Raw genomic sequence first — 12002 nt, 5'->3', positions numbered from 1 at the left:
CACTGTGTGTCATTTGACATCATTCTACACTGTCATTTGACATCAAACTGCACTGTGTGTCATTTGACATCAAACTGCACTGTTTGTCATTTGACATCAAACTGCACTGTTTGTCTTTTGACATCATTCTGCACTGTGTGTCATTTGACATCAAACTACACTGTTTGTCTTTTGACATCATTTTTGACATCAAACTACACTGTTTGTCATTTGACATCAAACTGCACTGTGTGTCATTTGACATCAAACTACACTGTCATTTGACATCATACTACACTGTCTGTCATTTGACATCTTACTACACCGTTTGTCATTTGACATCAAACTACACTGTGTGTCATTTGACATCAAACTGCACTGTGTGTCATTTGACATCAAACTGCACTGTGTGTCATTTGACATCATACTACACTGTTTGTCTTTTGACATCATACTACACTGTTTGTCTTTTGACATCATTTTTGACATCATACTACACTGTTTGTCTTTTGACATCATACTACACTGTGTGTCATTTGACATCAAACTGCACTGTCTGTCATTTGACATCTTACTACACCGTGTGTCATTTGACATCTTACTACACCGTTTGTCATTTGACATCAAACTACACTGTGTGTCATTTGACATCTTACTACACTGTTTGTCTTTTGACATCATTCTACACTGTGTGTCATTTGACATCATACTACACTGTTTGTCTTTTGGCATCATTTTTGACATCATACTACACTGTTTGTCTTTTGACATCATACTACACTGTTTGTCTTTTGACATCATTTTTGACATCATACTACACTGTTTGTCATTTGACATCAAACTGCACTGTGTGTCATTTGACATCAAACTGCACTGTGTGTCATTTGACATCAAACTACACTGTTTGTCTTTTGACATCATTTTTGACATCATACTACACTGTGTGTCTTTTGACATCATTCTACACTGTGTGTCATTTGACATCAAACTACACTGTTTGTCATTTGACATCATTTTTGACATCATACTACACTGTTTGTCTTTTGACATCATACTGCACTGTCATTTGACATCATACTACACTGTTTGTCTTTTGACATCATACTGCACTGTCATTTGACATCATACTACACCGTGTGTCATTTGATATCAAACTGCACTGTTTGTCTTTTGGCATCATTTTTGACATCATACTACACTGTCATTTGACATCAAACTACACTGTGTGTCATTTGACATCATACTGAAAACATAGTAAAAATGTCATAGTATAGAATTGAGGTGAAACGACATATAAAATTAGGCAAAATGGTGCAGTATAGCATGATGTCAAAATTTAGGTAAAACACATTGTACAGAAAGACATTAAAAATAATGCAGACTCAAACTGTTCATTGAAACGATATAAATCATAGTATGATGTTCTAAATGTGAGGCAGTATGTTTTCCCTTCACTATTACTTCTTAATCTGACATGTCAAGGCAACATTTAAGTTACTACTTTTGTCCACCTGTGTATGTTGAAAACATTCTGCCATGTAGGCTTTGAGCTGAAATCATTTTGTCAGACGGCGCTTCATTCCTGAGCTGTAGTGGCATTTTGACAGCCAGTGATGATAAACATTTCATTTCCGAGATCATGTTGCCTTTTCCTCTCTGATTTTTCTTGATGATCGAGCTCAGTCAAGAATTATTTAGACGTCCATCAGTACAACAAATGACACTCTACTCCTGAAAAAGCGAATTGTACATCAGTGATGGTCTGCCAGCATCATCCTTTAGTAGAAGTCTGGTGTTTGCTTTTTCCTGTCCTGATTTTCATGCAGCCTTGTAATTTTCTTGTTTTGCTTTTTTGTCCAGCGTGACTACACTGTCACGCTGGACAGATAAATTGACAAGCTGATTGGCTCATTTTCGCCACTTGCAGAAGTGTGCATCGCATCAAAAAACAAGTCAGAAAAAGCACAATTTCTGGGTTTTAATACCTTCTGTGTTTTGTTGTATTTAATGGCAATAAAATACTTATTTATTCATCGTTTCAGAAGCCTTACAGAAATTTCACATCTAGGCAGCAAATGTAAACTTAAATAACAATAAATAAACCTGTGACCTGCTGTACAATACAGTTTGAAAATAGTGCAAAAAAAAAAAAAACCAAACAGAAGTTCAGTGTTCTTATTTGACAAGTGCTACTTCTTAAAAGGAAAAAGGCTGGAAATGATTATTTTCTAACTTTCAGTGGGAACACCATCACACCAGTAGCAAGCTGTTCTTATTCTTATGCTAACATAATACATATTGTACAATTTGATCAAGTTCAGACATGATGAATTGAACATCTATCCTCTGGTCATAGCGTGACTTTTTCACCAAAGATGTGTTTCCCTGATCTCAGCGATCACCTGACTGGCCCTCTGCAATGCCTGTTGGAAACAAATGTACTAATTAATAATAAAAGTAAAAATAGGAAGAACTGGATTCCTACACTGGAGGGGTGTGGCATGTTACCTGCAGCATGTCAGCAGCCTCCTTGCGCCGCTGGGCCATGTCTTCAGACTCAGTCAGCAAGTCGTTGAGGAGGCCTGACTTGTATAGCTGTCCGACGAGCTCGCTCTGCAGGCTGTCCTTCACGTGGTTCACCAGGAAGTGCATCACCGCCTTCGGCACGCTGCGGAAGGGGGGCAAAATAAACGGATGGAGATCCTCAACCAACATGACGTCACTGGTGTCACCCTAAAATAATTCTATGACAGTAGAAAGCTTTTGTTTATGCGTCACTTTTGAGTATAAAAAGTGACGCATTTACTGGTTCAAAAGGCTCCATTTTAACTTTTCAAAATTGGAAGGCCAGGAGAACATGCCATTAAAATAAACTTCTAGAAGCACACTGGATTTTTATCAGGGCGTAAAGGCTTAACCTGAGACCCCTGGGCCCACCTGTCCTGGATGTTCTTTCGGACGATGAGGAAATACGACTTGATGAGGCGCTCGATGACCTCGCAGTCCCTCTGCTCCCGTGACGACAGCTTCCTGGCAACCGGGACCGGCTGGGGAAGCAAACCAAAAGGTCCAAACAATGAAAGGAGTTAATTTATGAAAGGTTGAATAACAATCCAACAATGTGCTTTGCAGGGTGAGGTTTGGTTACCACATCAAGCAAGTTAACAGCTCCCTTCAGTGGACTTCCTGGTCCGGAGCCGGCCGTTTCCTCTCCCTTCTTCAGCATCCCTCTCCAGTTCCCGGTGCCGTCCTGCTCGCCTTGAGGCCCTGCAGCTGCTGCCTAATACACACATACACACACACCCCAAGGGTTAAAAACAAAATAGTTAGGATAGCAACAAGGATTCACAAAAACTGTTTGTGGTGGAACAAGCAGACAAACAAGTTGGACTGCAGCTAATTTATTCATCTCCAATTCATGATGTGGGACGCTTTGTTGCAGGTTTGAATTTGTGCTCAAGTCTCAAGAATGAACCCAAGCAACCAAAGATTAAATGGTGTGAAGCAAAGCAGTACCACAGCGTGGGGATCTACTGCACTAACGCTTGAGATAACAGCTGGACACAAAGAGCCACATAAACCCAACTCAAAATGGGTAAAAAAAAAAAAAATGAAACCCAACATTTGTCCTTCAACAGTAGATGTCTGGAGTTTGAAGTTAAAAAGTTTAGTCAGTACCACAGGTTCCTGAACTGAGATGTATAACTATATGTCAAGATTGAAATGCAGAAGGTACAGCAGGGAAAAATTAGCATTTGATGCACAGATGACTTTACAAGTTTACAAAGAATGAAGAAGTCTGTAATTTTCATTAGAGATGCACCAATCGGATGATATCTGTGTTGCACATACCAGTTACTAATGAAATTTGTAATAAAGTCTGCATGTAAACAAAAGAAACGTTTTTCTGCATCCGATTGTAACGGCCAATACTAAACTTCAGATATCAAAATCAGATCTGTGCATCTATATTAGAAAAAAAAAAAAAGTTTCAAATTCACCAATAAAACCCAAACGTGATCTGAACCTCCAAGATCTTCCTAAGATCAAAGAAGCAATAAAAAGCAGAATTAAAAAGTGTTGAGTTGGAAAAACAGGGAAAGAGAGGGAGATTATTATTTTTGGAGGGTTTTCCTGTGGGACGAGCTGTGGTTGAAGAAAAACACGCACACAGCTGTTAGAGCAAGTTCCATCAGGCTGAGGGACAGCAACACATCAGCAGACAAAGATCACAGTGCATGCCAGCAGCTCATGCACATCCATCCACCTAAGCATCCATCCATCCATCCATCCATCCATCCGTGCAGCACCATCAGAACCACAGCCGGCCGGGCGCGGAGCCAGCAGGCTGCAGTTTGTGCCCACCTTGGCACTGTCCACGTCTGTTCCGGACGCAGAGGGCTCGCCAGAAACCGCAGCTGGGCCTGCCGGGCTTTTGCCAACAGACTAGCAGGAATATGAGGGCAGAAATGTGGAAGAGGGGAGGAAAAAAAAAAAAAAAAGACGAGGCTGGCAATGGAAAGTTGAGAAGACTCGGAGAGAATGAGCCTGGAGATTTAGGATTAGATTCCTGGATGGAAACTATCCGGAGCCGTTCGCGTTTGCAGGTCGTCACGCTGTGAGCCGACGCTGCAGATTCCAACCCTAATATTAGAGCAAACGAGCTGCTTTTCTCAAACATTTACCTTATCCCTCGGTACGGCGGCGGGCAGCTCTCTCATCCTGTTCCTCCTCTGCTCCTAGAAAATGAAGAAAATAATTATTTAAAAAAACGGTAAAAAAAAATTTTCCAGTCAAATTTAATTAGTGGAGCGAGTACAGACCTCTATGTTGTTATTCATGACTCCGCAGGCGTCTGCAAAGTCTGGGTGCTTGGTGTTGATGTAGGCCAGCTCGATTGCAACAAGGTTGTGAACCTGCAACGAGAAGAATAACTCGTCCTGAACTCTGCAGCCAATCAGACGCAGGCGTCTGGGTGGAGGTTCGTACCATCTCGTTGGTGATGGGGAGTCTCTTCCTCAGGAGGGAGGTGACCACTTCAACGATGGCTTCATGAAGCTTTGGGAATCTCTGCAGCTCCTGACAGATAAAACGGTGTGAACATGAACGTGTGTGTGTGTGGAGAAGATGAGGACACAGGATGAGTGTTTTCTACCTGGGTGCTGTAGTTGCTGCAGTGCTGGATGATCCGCTGCATCTCCTCGTGAACCAGCTCCACGCAGCGCAGACTGGGCTCCTCCAAACGCTTCACCTGCTTCTTCACCAGCAGCTCGAAGGAAATCTCAGGCACGAACAGGGACGGCCGCGGGCCCTGGCAGGGGGGCGACGGGGGACGGCTTTATTATCAGGGCTACGACTAAAATCAGCTATTCTGACGATTAATCAAATAAAATAAAAAAAAAATAAAAATAAAAAATGGAAGCGAACGCACCGTTGCGTTCCTGATGGCCGTCAGGATGTCGATGGTGCTCAGTCCTCCGAGGGGATCCACGGACTCCAGCGTCCGGCCGAACGTCTCATGGAATATGTAGCAGATCCGGGCCCCGCCGCACCTGAAACGCAGCGGCAGGAGATGATGGAGATGATGTCGACGCTGCGGCATCCGATTCACAACGTCCACCATGTTAAAAGACGAAAAATCTGTGTCTAATAGGTGCTAGATGTCGTCTATTACTCTGCAGTCCGTTTTGTTACTGGTGCCTTGTAAAGTGACCATCACTCCTTTCACACAGATTAATAAATTGGTACAAATTCATCTATAAAACTACAGATGTCAGTCAGTATTTCCAACAATACTTGTACTTTTCGCTGTAATAAATTCATTGCTCTCATTAGACCAATCCTCATTTCATTTTGCTGCTAACAATGATGGAAACAATTTGCAAAAAAAAACAACAAAAAAAAACACTGATACTGACATCAACTTAACAAAAATCACAAGACGTTACCTAATCCTGTCACTATAATCAATAAATCAATTAAAACAAACTCAAACTTATTGTTTCTCTTTTTTTTCTCCCTCTCTTTCTACCAAAAACTGGATGATAAAAGTCTTCAATTTGGTGTTTTGGTCTCAATGATTTTGCTTACAAAGACTTTAAAATTTATTGTATTTGTTGCCTTATTCATTTATTTTGAATATTTAAAGCGTCTTCCAGTTGTAGTGTTAAATGTTCATTAGAATTTAAATGTTTTCTTTATTTTCATTATATTACTTAAAAATGGTCTCAAAACAACATATTTTATCGTTCATCACTTCTGGAACAAAAATTATCGACCAGACAAATTTGTAATCGTGACAGGCCTTTAAAAACTGCTCACTTATGTGTATTCAGTATGAATATGGTTGTAGTTTTTTTTTTTTTTTTTTCTCCATTCATGACACTTTTCAGTTTTCAGCTGTGTGATATTTGAATGTTTTCTGAACAGGTCATTGTTCAAAATAAGAATTTGTTCTCAGTCATCTTATCTCGTCTTAAAGGTTAAACAAATACATTAAATCACAAACCGAAGCAGCTGATCCGCTCCTCTTTCCTCACTGGCTCAACAGCACCACCGTGTGGCGGAGCCGCTACTTACAGCTCTGCCGTCTCGATGTACTTGGCCGTGCCCTCGATGGTGTTGCAGTACTCCGTGGCGAACTTGGTGATGAGCTGCAGCAAGGTGGCGCTCTGGTCTTCCACGGGCTCGCCGTAGCTGCTGAGCAGGGACTGGTACTGGGCCGCCAGGACGTTGATCCGTGTCTTCAGCTCCGGGAGGCAGTCTCGGATGTGATGCATCAGTAGCCTGACATTAGCAGAGGAAAGGGCAGAGCGCTTGGCTTTAAATGACAGACATTAGCAATTCTCAGACAGCTCTGGGAAGAAGCCTGCTGTTCCAGGAGGAGCGATGCGGCATTACATCATGTTCTAGATAACAGAACATATGGTAAATATGGGAGCTTAAAGCACAAATACAAAATGTGAGAGCTGAATGTCAGAGAGTTGTTTTACAAGTTCTTAGGTTTATTTCAAATAAAAAGAAGAAGAGCCACATAAGAACAAAACAAAAAACATAATTCAGAAGCACTCCTGCCTGGGTGTAATTTGTTGTTGTGGGGGATGTAAGGAGGCTGCTGCGTGCTTGAAATTGAAAAATTGAGCTGAAATTATGAGAATTTATTTTTACTGAGATGACTCAGAGCTGCCTGCAGCAACATCAGCTTCTTCAGAGCCAGAAACGTCGTAGGAGGTGCATATAATGAGTCAATATTTTGTATATCAGATCTATAAAAAAAAAAAAAAGAAAAAAAGAAAAACCTGCATTGTTGTTTTATAATTGATGTTTAGGTTGGAAAAAAAATGATATACATATTTTTTACCTTGGTCTATCTAAAACTGGGTGATTAAGTTAGAGATTAGATTTTTTCAAATCAATAACAGACTATATAAACCTTTCAAAAGTATTTTTAATGATTCTAAAACACTTTAGTGATTGATTCTTTCTGCTGCCATGCATTATGGGCCATGTAGTTTTAGGTTATATATCACCTTATAAAGAACTACAACATATGGAACGACTGAATCTAGCAGGAAAAAAATTACGATAGGAGAAACCAGTCATAAGCAAGCAAACAGATTTAAGTTAAAAGTTAATATGAAATATTATGAAATGGAAAATCTGGATGTTTTTAAACACAAACGCCTTAAATTTAGATACACCCACAGAAACGTTATGTAAATATCATTTAATGTATTTATTTTTGACCTGAAGCTAAAACCTGAGTGAATGCATTTTAAGCATGCATTCATTCATTCAGTGAAATCATTTTTAAAAATGTGTACACAGGCTTTTTCCACATTATTGTGTAGTGACCTTCAGAGACACATAGAAACAGCTACAAAGTCAGCCTTCCATCACCTTAGAATATGTCCTGGATTGAAGAACTAATGTCTCTCGCATTCAATCAAAAAAAGGAAAGTTTTAAAATACCAAACATATCTGCAGTTTAAGTTTTTTCAATGTCTTTGGTTTGATGCAATGTGTGTTTATCTATTTGATCGTTATATTTTAAAAATAGCAGTAAAGACACAGTGGACAAAAAAATCAAAAGGCATAAAGCACAGCGGTGGGAGCAGCTTGATGTGGGACTGCAAATTCTGATCTTTTTACAGCTATAAACTTTTAAAAACGGACTTTTATCATTTTATTCACTGCATCATTGCTGAACCATTTCCTCCAGAGGTGAGCTCACCTGTTAAGGGTCCGGGCCAGGTACTTGGTTCCGTTTCTGTTGGCCAGCGACGGGTATTTCTTCTGCAGGAAGGCGTACTCGTCGCGGATGGCGTCGGCCACAGACTTCTTATTGTTGATGTCCAGCTGACTCCTGAGGGTTCAGACCGGAAACGTTTACAGAAAGAAATCTTCATCAACGTATGCCTGAGTTCACTGAAGCTAAGCTAAGAGCAGGGGTGGGAACTATGATGATAGCATCGCATCTGGAAGGACAACAATCTATCCATGATCTGCAAAAAGAGGAAGATTGTCTGTAATGCACATTCTATGCAATAAAGGTCTATGCTTACACATCGGTTTTGTTTCTTTTCCTTCAGCCTCACAAATTAGCTTCTGCTTTTAGGGTTTTAATGATGAAAGCATAAAAAGGCATTAAACTTTTAATATAAAAATAACATTAAAGCCATATTTAGTTGCTGCAATAATAAAAGGTTTTGATTTCACATTAAACTCGTCACCTCCGATATGTAGCATCAGAAACAAGCAGGCGGCAGCAATTACTTTTACTACAAATAATAATAATAATAGACAATTATGCTGAAGATAAACCAACTAATTAATATGATAGTCATTCAATTTCATTTAGACGCTTAAACATTTTTTAAACCTCGGTTGTGTTTGACTCAAGTTGGCAAAATTATACAAATATTCAAATCGGGAATTTACGGGAAAAAAGAAAACGTATGCGTTTCTTTTCGCCCTAGTGGCTACACATAGCTATGAGGCATTATGGCCACTTTCATGTTTGATAATCAAATGCTGCTCACACCTGTTCACAACTCCAATGATCCCCAGCTTAACAGGAATGACTCTGCCCATCAGGACGTCCATAGCGTCCGTACCGGCATCCATCAGGTCCAACTTGGTCACCACGGCCAGCGTCCTCCTGCCTGATGATTCACATTCATTCAAAAATGAAACCTTGGCGCGGATCGCCACCGTTTAAAGATCACGTTTTTGCTTTTCGTACCGTCTGGATCCACCTCCCGGGCCACCTTGAGGGCTTCCGAGGTGGCCATGTCCGTGTTGGCCGCCGTGACCGCCAGGATGATGCAGTTGGGGTTGGAGATGTGCTTGAGGATCAGATCTCTTATCTGGATCTCGATGTCTTTGGGCTGATCACCCACAGGCACCTGGAGAGGAGCGGGTCCAGAAGGCAGAGGAGTTGGAGTCAGCTTCCTTCACAGGGCGATGGAAAGGCTCGTCCTGCGGGAGCTGGAAACGGGATGGGTTACCTTGGTGATTCCTGGCAGATCCACCAGCGTGAGGTTGACGACGTGAGGGGAGAAGATCTTCAGGTGAATGGGATCGTCACTGATTCCCTGCAGAGGCACAGGAGTCACAGAATCAGAAGCAGCAGGGCGGGTTTATATTCTCCTGCAGGCTGCGATCAGATGAGGAGTATGTTGTTGTTCGTCTGCCAGGCAGCGGATACCACTCTCTTGAGGATCTTTGTTTTTCTCTCCAGCAGTATATTTATAACTTAATAATTTCATACTACGCTTGAATAATGGATTTCCAAAACACAGCCAGCTCCTGCCAACCCCCCAAACAGTCGTATCATTGAGATGCCTGAGATTAATCAGCTCTAAAGTAACTAAATAAATGTCAGGATCGACTTTAGACACAAAACTCCAGACAGCGACTCAAAAATGAAACATAAACAAGCTGACAAAGTATTCATCTTTTAATAGCTTCTTCTTTTGCAATTAACAATCCAGTGACTTTTACTCTACAGCACTTTGGTGCAGCCAAAGCTGCTTTTAATTATGAGACGTTCTTAAAAATAATAAATGATCCAAATCCTGTTATTTCGGAGGATAAAGTACATTTTCCAACAGAACCCAAAACTGTTTAAAAATTTTCTTTCTTCTGTTAAGGCTAATAAGCGACACCCTGTCCAACAATATTAACACAAACCATCTACAACTAAAATATTGCATGTTTAGTCAGTAGTTGAAAATATGTTGAAAAAATAAATCAATAGAATTAAAGATTTCAAATTTTATAATTTTAAAATATATATATATAATTCTTATTATAAGAGTACTTTTGAATTGATGATTTTTGCCTATGTGATAAAAAAAATTAACACTAAAGATTAGTTTGCAAAAAAAAAAAAAAAAAAAAAACCAAAAAAAAATTAATGCCCTTTAAAAAACTGTGGGAAATGTAAACAGAAAATATTTAAAAACAGTGGAAACATGAATAATAAATAAGACAAGAAATTTATATTCAACAAAACTAATTATACGGCTTGTCCTGCTGTTTGTTTGCTAAAAGGTGCCGTCACCTCCGTTGTCATTATTTCACTCTTTTGTACCTTTGCATATTTTGTTTGCCATGTTCCCAACCTTTGTCGGTTATGAAATACTGCCCTCTTTTCTTGGAGGAACTTTAACTGTTTCAAAACGTAAGCGCTGGCGATCAGAAATTAGCGTCTCGGGTATAAATTCAGTAAAGGCGAGAGTCTGCATCCATGACGTACAAACCATCACAGTTAAACCTTTGCATCGACTTTACAGGAATTATAAAGTCTACCTGCTGAGAAATACTCACTGTTATAGTTTTAATCCTGAAACTTGAAGCATCTTTTTTTTTTTCCTGCCTCAGAAAAAAATAATGACTAAACAACTGATTCAAAATCAATAATTTCGTTGCCCCAAATAGCAATATTCATGCTGACAACACAGAGATGAAGTTACTCTCTCAAGAAATACAGATAGACATAAACAATTCACAAGAGACTGAGGGTTTGGTGTATTTACGTTTTGGTGAATGAGGATTCGTGGTAGAATAGCACAAGATAAAGCGACGGACTTATTAAACACAAACAAAAGGCTAAAATAACATTTTGGTTTTCATTTTGTTTTCTAATTGCAGTAACTTTTTGGCCATCAGAAAACACACAAACACACCACCTCTGTCCAAGCTCTCCAACTCACCTTATTATTCCCCGACACTCGCTCCGTTTCATTTTCAATTTCCTGTCGGATTTCATCAAAATCTGAGTAGATCTGCAAAATGAAAAGAAAAAAGGGAGGAAAGCTTCACAACAAGTCACGACCAAGGCCACCGCACTGCTCAGGATTATGTGGAGGAATACCTTATTTTTAGTGTGTAGAAACTTCCCCCATTCCTCCACATCTGAGAGACACAATGAGAAATTGAGTCACAGATATATATATATATATTATACATAAAAAACCCCAGTAAAAACTACTTAAAGCCAGAAGGAAACAGCTGTGTACAAGAGGCAAATCAAACACAACTAATGCAAGGATCAACATCTGACCAGAGGTAATATTGTGGTTTATCTAAGCAGCTACAAATACGGGAGAGGAGGAGGAAACATGGCTGAGCTACAAGACGCTAAACTCAGCTATTAAAAATACAGACACCTGAAACGCTGCAACTCTGAGACGCTCTGCTTTGAGTTTGCATGTGGTTCGGAAAAGAGTCAGAGAGAGAAAAGTGATTGCTTTACTCCAATCATGTGAGGAACTATTTAAATATATAGTTAAAAAGTTCATCCTATCTAATTCTGCAGGATCAGGATTCCACATTTATTGTATATTCTTACTGTATTTGTTGGATTTAAAATGAAAATGTAGCGGTAAAGTGCATCCTGATGTATAAAACGCTATAAAATTCAAAATGGTGTGTTTATTTATGTTCATTACTGCATTAAATATATTTTCTGTTGACTGGACACCAGAGGCGGAGCCAGAGGGGGGGCCGGGGGGGCC

General features: G+C 39.9%; 1 protein-coding gene across 2 annotated transcripts in view; it reads right to left on the bottom strand.

The window, feature by feature from the left end:
• Window positions 1-1942: 1942 nt before the first annotated feature.
• Window positions 1943-12002, bottom strand: part of LOC106941445 (dynamin-1-like protein) — an 18838-nt gene continuing 8778 nt past the window's right edge. The window contains exons 3-19 of one of the 2 annotated variants that reach the window (XM_015024484.1): window positions 11360-11400; window positions 11199-11270; window positions 9489-9575; window positions 9224-9386; window positions 9023-9143; window positions 8213-8344; window positions 6559-6765; window positions 5411-5531; window positions 5135-5290; window positions 4969-5058; window positions 4803-4895; window positions 4665-4718; window positions 4345-4425; window positions 3128-3259; window positions 2917-3026; window positions 2488-2647; window positions 1943-2402 (exon numbers count right to left, since the gene is read on the bottom strand). In XM_015024484.1, coding sequence (XP_014879970.1) covers window positions 2346-2402; window positions 2488-2647; window positions 2917-3026; window positions 3128-3259; window positions 4345-4425; window positions 4665-4718; window positions 4803-4895; window positions 4969-5058; window positions 5135-5290; window positions 5411-5531; window positions 6559-6765; window positions 8213-8344; window positions 9023-9143; window positions 9224-9386; window positions 9489-9575; window positions 11199-11270; window positions 11360-11400 — 1877 coding nt within the window. In that variant the 3' untranslated portion in view covers window positions 1943-2345. The remainder of the gene's footprint in view (window positions 2403-2487; window positions 2648-2916; window positions 3027-3127; window positions 3260-4344; window positions 4426-4664; window positions 4719-4802; window positions 4896-4968; window positions 5059-5134; window positions 5291-5410; window positions 5532-6558; window positions 6766-8212; window positions 8345-9022; window positions 9144-9223; window positions 9387-9488; window positions 9576-11198; window positions 11271-11359; window positions 11401-12002) is intronic. The other variant, XM_015024489.1, reaches the window with a different exon arrangement.

The sequence above is a fragment of the Poecilia latipinna genome, unplaced genomic scaffold, assembly GCF_001443285.1.
Source record: "Poecilia latipinna isolate Pla-1442-1.1 unplaced genomic scaffold, P_latipinna-1.0 Scaffold92, whole genome shotgun sequence".
NCBI classification, from domain to species: Eukaryota; Metazoa; Chordata; class Actinopteri; order Cyprinodontiformes; family Poeciliidae; genus Poecilia; species Poecilia latipinna.
This window is presented reverse-complemented; position numbering and strand designations above follow the sequence as displayed.